The following is a 17834-nucleotide window of genomic DNA, read 5'->3' as shown; positions in this document are numbered from 1 at the left end:
AGTTAGGTCCCTTAGGTGTTGAATATCCAATCCTTTCAATGATGATTTATGTCTTTCATCCTACGAAGGCCAATAAAACAAAGTAATTCTGATGTCAGTTTAATCAACCATATGCTTGTCCTCCAAAACATGTGACTTTGGGCTTGATTTATAACTAATAACAATTATTTTTATTATTTCTTCATTGCACTGTATGGATCTAAAATACTTTATCATCATTGTCATCATCATCATTCACCGACATCACCACCACCACCACCACCAGTCTTTTGGTGGTGAAGAGACAAGTCTTCAAATCACTCTAAAGAAATCAGATTATTACCAAGTTTTCCTGAATGAAAATTGTTGTTCCTTAACCCTTTCATTACTGTATTTATTTTGAGATGCTCTGTGTTTCTTTCAATCACTTTAAATATAACAAAGAATTTTGTAAAATAACTTAGTTATCATTAAGCTAGTGTTTGGAACATAAATTGTGACTCATGCTTGGTGGAATATTTTAATTCAAAACTTATGAAAGCAGGACATTTTACCACAGAGCCAGAGCCGGTTTTGGCTGGGTTAGTAACAAAAGGATTAAATTATTTTACAAACACAGAGACTTTTTAAATGTATGAATGTGTATCCCAATAGTTGAGGGTATGCAAAAAGCAAAACTTACTTTTTCTTTTGAAACCTATTTTATTTTTCATTTCAAGTTAACACTGATTTCTATATGGCCTTCTGTTGTTCTTGAGCAGCAGGAAATCCCCACCACCAAGGAAACTAACATTGAATATACACAGGATACAAACAAACAAACAGAGATAGATAGATAGATAGATAGATAGAGAGAGAGAGAGAGAGAGAGAGAGAGAGAGAGAGAGAGAGAGAGAGAGAGAGAGAAGTTTACACTGGCAGAAGTTTTGCCAACATAAAAATGCAACACAATTTTAAAAAGTGGAAACATTATGTGACACAAACAAAAGCATTATTGATGACAAATCTTTTGCTGGGTCAAAATCAAATGTTGGCCGTTAATCAACTACCGGCCAAAAAAAAAAGTATATATATTGGCAACAGTATGTTACTAAAGGATGTACTTCCTCGCCTGAGAGATTTACACAAGATTAATCAAGAAAGAAAGAAAGTGCCTTACCTCTGCTTAACAAATAAGAGAGGGAGTTTTCAATTATTCCCAAGGGCCTTAAGTGAGGTATAGAACTGTGTTTCCTTTATTGATCATGATCAAACAAATGGAAGTGTGCATATGGTCTTTAAAACTGCAGAAGACAAGAAAACAAAACTGATGTAACACCTGCTAATAAATTGGTCCCCTAGTTTTTGTGAGGATACAACACAAGGATCATGGTGAAGAATATTAATAGCATTGTTGACCTTTTGGCTTTTTGTTGCATTTCTGACACTGTGCAAGCAAGTAAGTGGTGAACACTGACATGACAGAGAACGACTTGTGATTGGGTGGGGCCAGAGACCACAGAATAATCCTGGAACTGTGTCCTATTTTGATTGCAAAGAGAAAGTTGTTAAGGTTGGTGTTGATTGGCAGAAAGCTCGGTTATTATATGATAGACTGTCTGAGCCATTTGAGATCCTTCTTCTCAGAAGCACTAAAATAGTTAGGGGAGGCAGCAACAAAAAAACAAAAACAAAACAAGACTGCTGTTACCAGAGCGCCACCAGTCACCCCACTGGCTGCAGCTCTCAACTTAGCTTCATATTCAGTGCTAGACGGTAGCAATCAGAGTGGTGAGCTAGCAGAATAGTTAGCATGCTAGGCAAAATGTTTAGTGGCATTTCATTCATCTTTACATTCTGAGTTCAAGTCCTGCTGAGGTCAACTTTGCCATTCATCCTTTCAGAGTTTGATAAATTAAGTACCAGTAAAGTACTTGGGTTGATGTGATCAAATAGCCCCCCAAAAGTTCTGGCTCTGTGCCAAAAGTTGAAATCATTATTGCTGTATTTACATTCTGAGTTCAGATCCCACTGGTATCAACTTCACCTCTTGAGGTCAGTAAAATTAATTACCAGTCATGCACAGTGGGTTGATGATATCAACTGACACCCCCCTCCTTGAAACTTACTTACCTAATTCCAAATTGGTAAACATCATAAAGAGTGGAGTTCTGGCAAAATCATTAGAGCATTGGAAAAATGCCTTGTGGTTTTTGGTCATTAACTTGTACCCACTCCCCTCAAAATTGCCGGCTTACTGCCTAAAATAGAAACAGTTACAGGCATAATTTGGTTGATTCGTTAGGAAAAAATGCCGCCATGTAGAATTCTGGCTCTTTACATTCTGTATTCAAATCTCTCTCAGGTTATTTTAGCCTTTCATTCTTTCAGTGTTGATAGAACGAAGTACCAGTCATGTACATACTAAGATCTATGTCACTGGTCCTCAACTGGAGTCCATATGGCCCTTAGGGGATCCATATAAGATTTTGTTAAAATTTTTGTGCCATAAATTGGTTATAGTTCTACAATACAGCAAATATTAAAAAAAAAATTTTTATACAATTCCTTATAATATTTAATTATAAAAATACAGTAAGATTTTTTTTTATATATACAGCAAATAGCTATGAGGGTTCACTCAAGTAAAATAGGAATCAAAGGGGGTCCAGAGGCAAAAAATGGTTGAGAACCACTGGTCTGTGTGATTCACTAATACCATCTTCCCTCAAAATTGCTGACCTTATGCCTAAAATAGAAACAATTAATAAGAAACAATTAGGAGATTAATTAAGAAAAAAAGTGCCTTGCAGTGTTTATTCTGACTCCTTGCACTCCGAATCTAAATTCCATTGAGGTCATCCTTTCAGTGTTGATAAACTAACATACCAGTCAAGGAGTGGAGTTGATGGTATTGACTACTTTGTCTCCCCTCAAAATTGCTCTCCTTGTACCTAAGTTAGGAACAATTATTGTTGTCGTTTCTTTTAAAAGAATCACGTTTTCAATCTTCCACAACTACTCTGAAATCTTTGTCTTTTATTTCATCCTCGAATCCAGCTCAGTTTTCAAGTATGACAAACTTCTTGAAATATAACAAGGAAGACGAGGAAAAAAAAAAAAAAAAAAGCAGAAATAAAAATGATAAAAAATAGTACAAACATATTATCAAAATCAATTAAATATCTAAATAAATAGCAAGAATAATACACAGCTAGCCTGATTAATTTCCTTGTTCTGACGGCTGTGTCTATATAATAGATATCCCTGCATTGCATGTTAACAGAAATGACTGTGCATGTTGTGTTTGTGTTTAGGTTGTGTTTGTGGAGATAGGATGTGTGAGCTAGTGGTGTAGTGTTGCCGTCTCCACTGGACAAAGACATGCACTAAGACCACACCAGAAGAGGAATTTGATTGCTTTTATTCCCCCGATGACCACCGTTTGCCAATTGTATAATGTTTCTACAGGTCGAGGAGAAAAAGGTAAAGTAATGGCCACTATTTCTCTGTTAAGGATATGGGTTTGGGGAGAATCCGCTTCCAAATGTTGGTACTAATAATACCATTAACTAGCTGCCTACCTGCTTCTGATATGATTAGTTTTGTTTTTATCTTTTGTTGTTGCTGTTTTCTTTTTTTCTTTTCCTGCTGTTATTCTTTAATTATATCGTGACCACTATTACTAATCTGTCCTATTTTTACCATATGTTACTTGGTTCCATGTATGTAATAGATTTCTAGCCATGCATCTTTCTGTCTGTCAATCTGTTCATTTATCTGTCTATCTATTCATCATCCCATCTATCCGTCTGTCTATCTGTCTCATCTCTCTCTCTCTCTCTCTCTCTCTCTCTCTCTCTCTCTCTCTCTCTCTCTCTCTCTCTTTCTCTCTCTCTCTCTCTCTCTCTCTCTCTCTCTACCCTATCCATCTATCTCTCTCTATGTTTTTATTCATTTCTCTTTTATAAATCATTACATCCATATATCTATATGTCTCTGTCTGTCTGTCTTTCTTTTACTCCACTCTCTCTCTCTCTCTCTCTCTCTCTATCCATTTGTTTATCTGTTTGCCCATCCATCCATCCATTCTCTATCCATCCATCTATGTCTCTGTCTATATCTCTTTGTCTGTCTCTCTATATTCTGTCTCTTTATCTGGCTTATTTTCCATTCGTCCATTTATCCATCCATCCATCCATTGCTCTGGCCGTCTGTCTGCTTGTATATCCGTCTGTCTGTCTATCTATTCTCCCCACTCCTATCGTGCAATATTTAATTACTTAGCAGGGTCTTGGAGGAGTAATTTACAAGCCTTAGCGGTAATTTAGTGGGTGGTGGTCGGTCATGGCTTAATTAGCTAAATGTGATACAGTGTCTTGTTATTGCTGCTACTGTTTGTTGATGTGTTTGACAAACTATAAACAAACCTCTCTGCTTTGGTATGAACTGCTGTGTCTTGTGAGCAGTGTGGTGGAGTTTAATGTGGTTGCCTGCTTTTCTATATGGAAGAATGCTGCTGCCTTTCTGCATAAAAGAAGGGTCTTGTGCTCAAGAAGGCAATCAATATTGCTATATATATATATGTGTGTGTGTGTGTATAAAAGAAGGAACTGAGTGACTCAGCTTTGACAGCTGTTAGCAAATGCAACTGCGTGCATGCTTGCCTGTATGAGCGTGTAAGATAGACTGGTATTTGCTTGCACACTGAAGCACGCATTTACGTATGAAAACTATGATCACATAATACACATACACACACACACACACACAAACACGTATAGTCTCACATATATGCTCTTGGCGTATACATAAAAAGAAATACACATTTATGTAGAGTTCCTACTTCATGCATACAAAATATGCATTACTCCAATCCATTACTCATATCATTTAAACATGTATGTGCAATATTTATTAAAGTATACGTACAAATACATACTTACAGCCAAGTAGTTTGCTTTGCAAATATGTCATTTGGGGTTCAGTCCTACCGTGCAGCACTTTGGGCAAATGCCTTCTGCTATAATCTCAGGTCAATTAATACTTTGTGAGTGAATTTGGTTGATGGATAATATGTGGAAGCCCATTGAGTATGTATGTATGTATGTATGTGTGTGTATATATCTATATCTATCTATCTGTCTGTCTGTCTATCTATCTGCCTGCCTGCCTATATATATTATATATATATATATATATATAGGCATGGCTATGTGGTAAGAAGCTTGCTTCCCAACCACATGGTTCTGGGTTCAGTCCCACTGCATGGTACGTTGGTCAAATGTCTTCTACTATAGCTTCGGGCTGACCAAAGCCTTGTGAGTGGATTTGGTAGATGGAAACTGAAAGAAGCCCGTTGTGTATGTATATATATAATATATGTTTGTGTGTCTGTGTTTGTCCCCCCACCATCGCTTGGCAACTGGTGTCAATGTGTTTATGTCCCTGTAACTTAGCAGTCTGAATAAGGAGAAGGATAGAATAAGTAATAGGCTTAGAAGGAATAAGTCCTGGGGTTGATTTGTTTCACTAAAGGTGGTGCTCCAGCATGGCTCCTGTCAAATGACTGAAACAAATAAAAGAATATATATACACACATATATACATGTATGTATGTATGTATATGTTCACATCTCTATAACTTAATGGTTCAGTAAAAGGGGCTATCTGAATAAATATCAGACTTAAGAAGTATGCATTGGTGTCAATTTGTTTGGCCAAGACCATTCTAGGTAGTGCTCCAGCCAGGCAACAATCCAGTGACCAAAACACACAAACATTAGCGAAGTGTGCCTTCACATATTTTGCCCCTACCATTATACCTCACACTAATTGCAATATGCTGTTCTTACTCTCCTGTAACTTAGTTTCATACAGTGTCCTCCTTCACACATGTTTTCCTGCAGCCATCAACTTAAAACTGTTCGAGAGGGACAGTAACCATGTTGATGTTTGTTAGCAGCCAAGAAAGGCTTGCAAAGATCATGAGTGCAACCCCACCATATTAAACCAATTAAATATAACACAATAAGAAAACAAAAACATGCACACGTGATATAGCAGCCAAGAAAGGCTTGCAAAGATCATGAGTGCAACCCCACCATATTAAACCAATTAAATATAACACAATAAGAAAACAAAAACATGCACACGTGATATGTACAAGTAATTTCAATAAATTTTCAGTGATAATTATACAAAATCACACAAATACTGAGACACACATGAGCAGGTGGTGATTGATGTATGTCTATATACATAAACAGAAAAAAAATGATAATTTTTTTTTTTCTTAGTTAATTTATCAACCCCGAAAGGACGAAAGGTAAAGTCGACCTTAGCAGAATTTGAACTCAGAACATAAAGACAGGCAAAATACTACTAAGCATTTCATCCAGGATGCTAACAATTTTGCCAGCTCAATAATAATAATAATATTCATCATCATCATCATTTAGTGTCCGCTTTCCATGCTAGCATGGGTTGGACTGTTCAACTGGGGTCTGTGAAGCCAGAAGGCTGCATCAGGCCCAGTCTGATCTGGCAGTGTTTCTACGGCTGGATGCCCTACCTAACACCAACCACTCCCTGAGTGTAGTGGGTGCTTTTTACGTGCCACCCGCACAGGTGCCAGATGGAGCTGGCAAACTAATGGGAGAGGTATGCAGTAATATATATCTGGAAGATCCTGGAAGGAATTGTGCCAAAGTTTGGCATTGAAAGCTACACCAATGCCAGAATGGGATGACACTGCATGGTGCCAAAGATCCCAGCAATGCCATCATGCTTAAGGACCAGTTACTGCAACAGCCTGGGTTTCAAGGGCCCACAGCTTTTTAATATTCTCCCAAAGAGTCTGAGGAACTTTCATAAAGTAGATGTAGGGGTTTTTAAATCAAAGCTGGACCTCTTCCTGTCGAGAGTCCCAGATGAGCCTACCTCACGGCAAGAGATGCAAATGAGGGTAGCTATATCAAACTCCATTCTTCATCAAGTGCCACATATTGGAGGAGGCTCCTAGTAATAACAGTGTAGCGCAAAACGGCGGTGCATCAGCATGGCCGCAGCTCTGAGCTGAAACTTTAAATTAAAAAATTTTTTTTAAATGGTAGAAAGCCTGAAATTTTTAGTGGAATGGGTTAATTGCTTACAATGATTTCAGTGCTTAATTGGTACTTATTATTTCAGTGACCCAAAAAAGATAAAAGGCAAAGTTGACCTCAACAACATTTAAACTCAGGACAAAAAGCCAAAAGAAATGCTGTTAAGCATTTTGTCTGGCATGCTAACTATTTTGCCAACTCGCTGCCTTGTTGTTGATCTTCTTCTCCTCCTCCTCCTTCTCCTCCTTCTTCTTCTTCTTCTTCTTCTTCTTCCTCCTCCTCCAATAAAATATGGTCCATTGTCTTCTGCTGAACTGGGGTCATCCCTTAACCCTAGGGTCACAGCAGGTCCTCATCTCATGGAGAGTACATGGCATAAAATGTGTGTGGAACCTAGCAACACTATTTTCTGAAGTTCTCCCACATTAACACTGCAAGGGAGTTTGTTGAGCTGCTTATCAAGGCCCTTTTTAATTAACCCTAACGCTCCATAAATTACGTAAGTTTAGGGGAGAGGGTAAGTTGCTTACATCGACCCCAGTCAATGAAAGTCCCTGGGAGGATGAAAGGCAAAGTCAACCTTGGTAGAATTTGAAATCAGAATGTAAAGGCCGATGAAATGCTGCTAAACATTTTGTCTGCCAATTCATTGCCTTAATAATAATAATAATAATAATAATAATAATAATGAAATAATAAATATCTATAGCTAGAGAAATGGATGAGTAAACTGATAGACAGACTGACAAATATACAGATAGACTGCTCAACAGAGCTGATAGTGATATAGATTGAGAGACAGATAAAATGACAGATGGATATATTGATGGATTGACAGATAGTTTGATAGATAGACTGATGTAATTAAGTGTATGTTATCTCAAATGTTAAACAAGTTACTATAACTGGAGTGTGTGTGTGAGAGGGAGAGAGATGCATTTATACTATGTTTAAATCTCTGAGTTACCTGCAATTATTGTTGCTGCTGTTCTTGTTATTGTCGATATTGATGCCTTTTTGGATCAGTCTAATTCTTGGTCATTCCAGATTGTTTTATTCAGTCTTGGCTAGTTTAATTTGTTGACTTTGTTCCCAGCAAAATAAATAAAAATATAAATAGATAAAGGCAATGATAGGAATTTACAGTTACTGAGGAGTAGTAGTTCTTATACTTGGTATCTTTGTGTGTATGTATGTGTGTGTCTAGGTATGAGTGTGTTTGGGTATTTACAAGAGAATTAGGTGAAGGCTAACACATTAGCATTCAGATTATTCTGTCAAATATTCATCATCATCATCATCATCATCGTTTAATGTCCACTTTCCATGTTAGCATGGGTTGGACAGTTTGACTGAGGATTGGCGAACCAGATGGCTACACCAGGCTTCAATCTTGATCTGGCAGAGTTTCTACAGCAGGATGCCCTTCCTAACGCCAAGCACTCAGAGAGTGTAGTGGGTGCTTTTACGTGCCAGTCAAGCGGTACTGGCAACAGCCATGCTCAAATGGTGTTTTTTTACATGCTACCAGCACAGGAGCCAGTTCAGTGGCACTGGCAACGATATTCACATGGTTTTGAATTAATCATGCTTTATCTCATAGATTCAAGATTTCAATGATGCAGTTGTTTATTTTTGCAATGACATTGTTGGGTAAGTGTGAAAGGCCAGGTCTAGACAGTCTGAACATAAAACAGGTAGACTATTTTTGCCAGATATGGCACGTTTAAATGCTAAAGAACTAAGTAAATTCTAAAAGAATAGTTTAATCTTATTTTAATTTTTTTTTTATCCAATAATCCTATTTATTAGAATTTAACAATGTAGATATACTTTCAGTGGTTAACAAAAAAATTTCTAAAAATGTCTTATGTAGTTTCATTGACAAGTGAGCTTTGTCTGTCATGTTTTTGACACCTGTCTTCTCTTTCTTCCAAGCTTTTCTTTAGTCTTTTAGCTTAGACTCACTAGACCTGGTAGAGTGACTATTGCTTATGTAGGCACAAATTCATTAGGAAGTATGTGCCGAAGAGGAATATGTAGGTGTGTTGTGTGGAGTAATCGTGGTTAACATTTCTGGTGGGAGTCCTCAAGAGATGTCCTGGTGGTGTTGGTGGCAGCAGCAGGTGTTGTTGTTTTCTGATAACCTTTTGCAAAATGTCATATGTTTGGAAGGATGGAACAAACAATAAAATTTATGCAAATATTTGATTGGCACTTACGCTATCAAACTCTCTTGAAAGAAGAAATTATGTCCAATCTTTGCAGGTTTTGAACCCCAAAATTTGAAGAGACATCTAAATACTGTAAGGTACTTTCATTCCCTGCTAAATTGACCACCTATTTTCTGCCAGATTTCTAATGTAAGAACATGTATGGCAGTACAGTTAAGAAATTTTTTTCTTGACAGTGTAGTTTATTTGCAGTCCCACTGCATAGCACTTTGGGCAATTGTCTTCTGTTATAACCCTGAACCACAAAAGCCTTATGGATGGATTTGGAAAGCAGAAACCAAAAGAACCCTGTCATATATGTATGCGTGTGTGTGTTTCCTCTTATCTTGATGTCACAGGATAGCTATAGATGAGCATCACCTATTTCTTTACTACCCACAAGGGGCTAAACACAGAGGGAACAAACAAGGACAGACACACGGATTAAGTCAATTACATTGACCCCAGTGTGTAACTGGTACTTATTTAATTGACCCCGAAAGGATGAAAGGCAAAGTCGACCTTGGCGGAATTTGAACTCAGAACGTAACGGCAGACGAAATACCACTAAGCATTTCGCCTGGCGCGCTAACGTTTCTACCAGCTCGCCACCTATAGATGAGCATCACCATCATATAAGTGACATCCCTTGATTCCAGTGTTCCTTGGAAATATGCCTATTCATGGGAGAATATTTCCTGTGCCATTTCGATGATCATTTATCAAGTTGTGTCCATTTTGCTCATCAGAAAAGCAAGCTAGCACAACTCAGAAGCAACAACAATCAATTTCAATTGTTCCCATGTATATGGCTGGTACTTGTTGTATTTACCTTAGAAAAATGAAAGGAAGAATCAACTCCAGTGAGATTTGAACCCATTTATGTTAAGAGACACAACTAAAAACTGTAAAACAGTTACTATCACTCTGGCAATTTTGCCATCTCTAATACTATTGCGATTACTACTACTACTACTACTACTGATTGTGACGATGACGATGAAGTGGATGATGATAACAATAATGATGACAACGGTGATGATAATGAAGAGGAGGAAGGGGTTGATGAAGATGATAATGATGACGACGATGGTATTGATGATGGTGATTAGAATGACAATGGCAGTGATGATGGCAATGGTAATGATGATAATGAGGGTGACGATGCTGATGATTGGAATGATGATGATGATTTCATGTCTTTTTGTGGTAATGCTTTTTTTTTTTATTTCTTTTTTAAAGATATCTATTTCAATTTATATATTCTTTACAATATCATCATAGTTTACATATCCGAAAGAGACAAAGGAAGACGAGAGAGAGAGAGAGAGAGAGAGAGAGAGAGAGAGAGAGAGAGAGAGAGAGAGAGAGCATAAAATTTAATTATAAATGTTCATTATTTACAATGACATTTTTAAACACAATTTAAAAAAAAAGAATTGTTTTTCAGAAGACAGAATAACTTAATTAAAATTGTTTGGATATGGTTTCAGAACTTAGTAACGAGAAAATGTAAATAATTTTCTTTGTTTGTTTTTATTAATTACTTTTCATTAATTAGACTAGCTAACATTATTTTCATTATTATTATCATTATTATTTTGAAATTATTGTCATTTTTAAAATAAAGAAACCATGTAAAAAAATATAGAAATCATCACCACCGCCACCATCATCATCACCACTGCCACCACCACCACCTCCGTCATGACTACTGTCGTTATCATCATCATGATCTTCATAATTATTCTTTAGTGCAATGAACTGGTGGAATTATTAGATCATCAGTCAAATTACTTTGCAATATTTGTTCCAGCTCTAAATGTTCTGAGTTCAAATCCTCTGAGGTCAACTTTGCCATTCATCCCTTCAGGGTTGATAAAACAGTAGCAGTTAAATCTTGAAGTAACTTTAAATGACTAATCCCTGTCTCCCTAAAATTGCTGGCCTTGGATAGAAGGGTTTGAATGTCGTAAAATGAATGTTTTATGGTATTCATTTTGACTGTTTAAGTTATGTGAGTTCAAATCCTGTTGAAATCAACTTCGCCTTTCGTCCTTTCGGGATTAGTAAAATAAAGTACAAATCAAGTTTTGGAGTCAATTGATTTAATTAACCCACTCCAAATTGCTGGTCTTGTGTTTAAATTATAAACAGTTACTATTGTTATTATGCTGTGTAGACATGTATGTATAATGACCCTCTTCAGTCATGAATGACCATGGGGTTGCACCTAGAAAATTACCCTCTGAATTACAAGCATGGGCAAGGCTGTTTATGGAAGACCAGCAGTCACCCATGCATACCAACCTTCCCTCCCGACACTTGAGCCAGACACTTCATTTCACATTGTTCCAATTCACTCATTTGTAGAAATGAGTTGCAACATCACTGGTGCCATGCTGTATTGGCCTTTGTCTTTCCCTTGTATAACATCAGTGGCATGGAGAGCGGAGGCTAGTGCACATTGGTGACTGCTGGTCTTCCATAAACAACTGTACCCAGACTTGTGCCTAGGAGGGTAACTTTCTAGGTATGATCCCATGGTCAGTCATGACCAAAGAGGGCCTTTACTCTTTGCCCAGACATGTATGTCTTTAGGAAAGCTGCTTTAGCATAACTTAGCCAGAAACCTCAAAATGTCTATCAATGGATGATTTTGGTTTATTTGTACACATTAAAGCCTAAAATTCAGTTTCCTATTTGTGAAGCTTTGTCTTACGCCTGGATGCATCTTCCTGTCACTAACCCTTACTTGTTTTTCAAATAATAGAGTGGGAATTTTATACCACACATCTTCAAAAGTGCAGAGCTATCAAATGATTTCTTGACAAGGAATTAAGAAACTTCAACATTTGTAATTCACCATTCATGGATGGTGACATTGTTTGAAGAAAAGAACATTCACTAAGCCCCATGTTCCTGCATAAGTACACACAAACACACACACAACTGGCTTTATACAGTTTCTATCTTCCAGATTCACTCACTAGGCACAAGTTGACTTGGGGCCCATAATAGAAGACATTTGACAAAGGTGCTGTGCAATGCAACTAATCTTGAAACCATGTGGATGAGAAGCGACCCTCTTAATCACAAAGCCAAGCTTGCAAGTTGTGGATATTATACAGTTGTAACTAATTATTAATTACTATCATTATATAGGTATATTCTAATGTGAAATAATTAATGAAATCATTGACAATAGATTGTGCCACTAATAGTTTCCTTTAATAATTCTCTTTTTTATCATCTATATTTTACTTGTTTCAGTTATTAGACTGTGGCCATGCTATGGCACCACCTTGAAGAATTTTTAGTTGAATGTACCGACCCCAGAATTTATCTTTTAAGCCTATTGGTCTCTTTTGCTGAACTGCTAAGTTACAGAGATATGAACACACCAACACTGGTTGTCAAGGGTTGGTGAGGGACAAACAAATACAAAGACACACACATAGATGTATATATATATATATATATATATATATCATCATCATCGTTTAACGTCCGTTCTCCATGCTAGCATGGGTTGGACGGTTCGACCGGGGTTCTGGGAAGCCAGAAGGCTGCACCAGGCTCCAGTCTAATCTGGCAATGTTTCTACAGCTGGATGCCCTTCCTAACGCCAACCACTCCGTGAGTGTAGTGGGTGCTTTTTACATATATATATATACATACACACACGACAGACTTCTTTCAGTTTCTGTCTACCCAATCCACTCACAAGGCTTTGGTTGGTCTGAGGCTACAATAGGAAACACTTGCCCAAGGTGCCATGCATTAGGACTGAACCTAGAACCATGTGGTTGGGAAGCAATCTTCTTACCAAAGAAACTGTTATGTTTTTGTTTTAGCTGGAGTAAAGTACAGTAGCAAATGCACTTACATACTTTGCATTACTTATTTTGATTATTTTTGTTTTGTCAAGCGATCATGTTGAACATAGTTTTTGTATTTCATTCCCTCTCCTAGTTAATGCTTCTAATGCACTGAGGTCAGGTTTTGCATTTCATTCCTCTAGGGTCAGTGAAATAAGTACTTGTAATACATTTGGGAGCAAATCAGTCATTTATACTTGTTTCACTTAACACATACGCAATGCCTAGTTTTGAGTGGGGGGGGGGGACAAAAAAAAAAGAAGCAAAAACAAAAAAATATCTTTATTATATTTTGCCGAGTAAACTTGGTGCAATTGATTGTAAATAATTAACTTGACTTGATCAATAATTTGTAACAACCCACTCATAGTACTTGGTACTTAAATTTAAAAGACATTTAAATTGAATATTCAATTTTTTTAAGAATCATTCTTCATCCTCTTTCTCTCCCCCTTCTCATCCCACCTTCCTCTTTCTCCCCCTCCTCCTGCCCTTCACTTTGAAAAAAAATGGCTGATGTAACCACTTTTAAAGCTTTTTGCTTTAATCATGTATTCTGACACACCTACTATTATAATAAATGCCACAAGTCTCAAATTTATATAATTTTGCATAAGACCAGACAAGGCAATGATAATTATTATTCATCCAGTGTGAATTTTTTTTTTTTTTTTTTTAAAGAAATTCTCTTTAAAAAGAAAAAAAAATATTATTGAAGACAAAATTCCATTAAACTATGTAAAAAGAGATATTGCTGGAAGGAATATCAAACTTGTGAAATTTCGTTGCTGAAGTGGTTGTAAAGTTGAAGTAATAATGGAAATATGCATTGGTTAAGAAACTCAAGTCATGTAATCACAATTATTATATTGTGCGTCCTTTCAGTCTGCTGCCATTAATTTCTCCACCGTCTTAAGACGCATTGACATATGCATCTTTTAAAATTATAAACCAGCAATGGAGCCTCTACACCGTCATTCGGCCTACTAGAAATAGCTGCTGAATTTCCATCAAATCATTCGGATATGGTGCCACCACCTATTTGGTGTCGCTGATTCTACACTAACTTATTTGACAGCAGACATTTTAATATCTCCCTCTCTCTCTCTGTCCTTCTCTGTCTGTCTCTCTCTCTGTCTTTGTCTGTCTGTCTGTCTGTTTATGTATGTATGTGGGACTGAATCTGGTTGCAAAGCAAACTTATTAACAACAACACAGCCATATTTCTCTTTATGTGTATTTATGTGTATGAGGAGAGAGAAAGTCTATGTTAATCAGGTTCATCTAATACATTTGAATGTCTCTCCCTGTCTCTGTCTGTGTGAAAATATTTTTGCATGCTTGTGCATGTGTGTTTGTGTGTTTGCCTCTGGTGCCAAAATGTACTGTCACCAAAACAGATTGAATGTCCAGTTGGCTGTGCCAGTTCATCAGTGTCCAGTCAGCCATGTCCAACCATCTTATGTCAAAGCATCCTCCTGTCTTAAATAAAGGACACGTTAAATAATGTAGGTCTGTGTACTCTTAAAAAGGCAGGAGGGTTGAGGCTTTCATCATAGGTCTCTTGAGCTGAGAAAGGGCTAACTTATGACTAAACAACAGTAACAGTCTTCTAAGACTTATAATTTTTCATCCCATTAAATTCAGCTTTAAAAACAAGCATTTTAAATATTTACATCAAAACTGAGTTTTAATCATTTTGATCTTGGATTGTCAACAGGTGACTAATTCCTGGATGTGTACATCATGCACAGGAAGGTAATCAGAGACCAGTCTGGTTGAACTGTAGAAATATTTTCTTGTGCCCCCTTACTAGTTTCAGTCATTGGACTGCAGCTATGCTGGGGCATGCCTTGAAGGGTTTGGTCAAACAAATTAACCCCAATGCTTGTTTTTTCTTAAAGTCTGGTACTTAATAACCTATTAATCTCTCTTGTCAAACTGCTAAGTTATGGGTATGTAAACAAACCAACATAGGTTGTCAAGGTGGTAGGGTGGGGAACACATGCACACACACACACATAGGTTTCCACACAGTTTCCGTGTACCAAATTCACTCACAAAGCATTAGTTAGCCCAGAGCTATAGCAGAAGATACTTGCCCAAGCTGCTCTACAGTGGGACTGAACCTGAAACCATGTAGTTGCAAAGCAAGCTTATTAACAACACAGCCATGCCTATAAATATTAAACTGATTTCATCTCCAAAGATAATATTAATAGTTGGAGAAATGATAATCTTATTATCAATAATAACACATTTAGACATTTAATATACTTTTTTTTCTGTTGATATTTCTGTTTATGCTTTGATTCCTACAGAAGTAGCAGACCATGATTAAGCTTACTGATTCTAGTGATTATCCCTTGTCACCTGATAAGTTATGCCCTCTTCATGGTTGAACGGTGGTTATATTAAAAGAGAAGTAATTCATGTGTAGAAATTAATATCTTTCTCATGTGAGTAGGGAGGGATGAAATTTCACACTGGCAGAGGAAAACGAAAAATTATCAAAATAGAAGAGAAAAGAAGTTTTGTTTATCGATGTGATTTAGAAAAATTGTTTTCTACTAAATTCAGTTGCAAATATTTTGTTCAACGCTAATGTGTGTGTGTGTGTTTATGTGTGTGTGTGTGTGCATGTGTAATGTAATATATTTAATGTATACACACTGTGCTGATTACAAATCTTTTGAAGAGAAAGTATGCAAGAATATCTATAAGATAAAGGGACTCTACAATATTTGAATGGTACTGCTGATTCTGAGATGGAGGTCTTAGAATTGAATGTTGTTGGTTTCATCATCATCATTGTTTAACGTCCGTTGTCCATGCTAGCATGGGTTGGACTGTTCAACTGGGGTCTGGGAAGCCAGAAGGCTGCGCCAGGCCCAGTCGGATCTGGCAGTGTTTGTACAGCTGGATGCCCTTCCTAACGCCAACCACTCCGAGATTGTAGTGGGTGCTTTTTATGTGCCACCTGCACAGGTGCCAGACAAGGCTGGCAAACGGCCACGATCGGATGGTGCTTTTTATGTGCCACCGGTACGGAGGCCAGACGAGGCTGGCAACGGCTACAATCGGATGGTGCTTTTTACATGGGCCTCACATCAATGCATTGGGCCAGTGTGGTGTAAAGCTGCTGAGAGGTAGACCCAGAAATAGTGCACATTCTCTCCTGATGATCCCTGAAACCTTTTGAATCTTTTGATTGGCAGCACTTGCACAAATAAGCTGTTTGTAAGTCTCTAATACAGTTGGTGAGGTAAGAAGAAAATGTCTGTTAACCATTTAGCATTTAAACCAGCCACTTCCATTTAAAAATAAACAGTCACATCGAAAACCCAAAGCTGCAAGATAATGCATGAGTAATTCAAAACAATGTGAATAAATAAGCATTACATTTGACAGATTAATCTGAATGCTAAAGGGTTTATCGTGGTTTAATGATAAATGAGAGCAGTTTTCTAATGTTTTCTGTCTTTGAGTTTTGGTATTCTGTCTATAGAGGAAGTTACCGTGGATAAGATACCACTTCTTCAATAAAGATTCATAAGTCTATTTTCTTATTACTGGTGCTGTGTTTAGTGTTTGTTTAGTAAAATGACTCCAAGCTCGTCCAAAAGTCTTTAACATGGAATATGTTCTACAATGTTTTACGTTACCTCTGCATCGAATTGCATTGCACTCCAGGTGGATTTTAAAGTGAAAACAAGTCTAATCAACTTATATATTTAATATCCATTTCCATGCTGGCATGGCTTGGATGACTTGACAAGGGTTGGCAAGTCAGAAGACTATACTAAGCACTACTGTCTGCTTTGGTATGGTCTCTATGGCTAGATGACCTTCCTGATGCCACCTACTTTACGAAGTGTACTCACATATGCATACACACATTTATAGTCTATCTGTTTTTGATCTTACTTAGCATGAAAGCACTCCGTCGGTTATGACGACGAGGGTTCCGGTTGATCCGATCAACGGAACAGCCTGCTCGTGAAATTAACGTGTAAGTGGCTCGGCACTCCACAGACACGTGTACCCTTAACGTAGTTTACGGGGATATTCAGCGTGACACAGAGAGTGACAAGGCCGGCCCTTTGAAATACAGGTACAACAGAAACAGGAAGTAAGAGTGAGAGAAAGTTGTGGTGAAAGAGTACAGAAGGGATCACCACCATCCCTGCCGGAGCCTCGTGGAGCTTTTAGGTGTTTTTGCTCAATAAACACTCACAACGCCCGGTCTGGGAATCGAAACCGCGATCCTACGACCGCGAGTCCGCTGCCCTAACCACTGGGCCATTGCGCCTCCTTACTTAGCATATGAGTGAATTGAAAGCATAACTATAAATATTTGTAACACATTGCAGTTAGTCAGTTTCTCATTGACTAAAATTCTGCTCAAGTATATTTTATTTCATGTATTAGTTTTGTAGCATATTTTGTTTAAAAAAAAAACTATAGCACCAATCACCAATACTGTGTGTGTGTTTTATGTATGTGTGTGCATGTATTATGAACAAATACATATAGTTGTATTGATATGTAAAATCAATGATTTATTCTATAGCTACTCAAACTTTCACTCGTGGCAATTGAGAAAATTTGTGGGAAACTTCAAGTAACTATTGACTGAGACATTTACTTTATTTTAATCAATATACTCTACCACT

The 17834-nt window shown here is 37.3% G+C and overlaps 1 protein-coding gene across 4 annotated transcripts in view; it reads left to right on the top strand.

Moving 5' to 3' along the window:
* Window positions 1-17834, top strand: part of LOC115218551 (myotubularin-related protein 6) — a 244786-nt gene that overhangs the window by 80348 nt on the left and 146604 nt on the right. The window contains exon 1 of one of the 4 annotated variants that reach the window (XM_029788433.2): window positions 3256-3444. The exons of the other annotated variants lie outside the window; for them this stretch is intronic. Coding sequence (XP_029644293.1) covers window positions 3418-3444 — 27 coding nt within the window. The 5' untranslated portion in view covers window positions 3256-3417. Of the gene's footprint in view, window positions 1-3255; window positions 3445-17834 lie in introns of those variants that run through there. 4 annotated transcript variants of the gene reach the window in all.

This window comes from Octopus sinensis, linkage group LG13, assembly GCF_006345805.1.
Source record: "Octopus sinensis linkage group LG13, ASM634580v1, whole genome shotgun sequence".
Taxonomy (NCBI): domain Eukaryota; kingdom Metazoa; phylum Mollusca; class Cephalopoda; order Octopoda; family Octopodidae; genus Octopus; species Octopus sinensis.
Note: the sequence above shows the minus strand (reverse complement) of the source record. Positions and strands in the feature narration are given on the sequence as shown.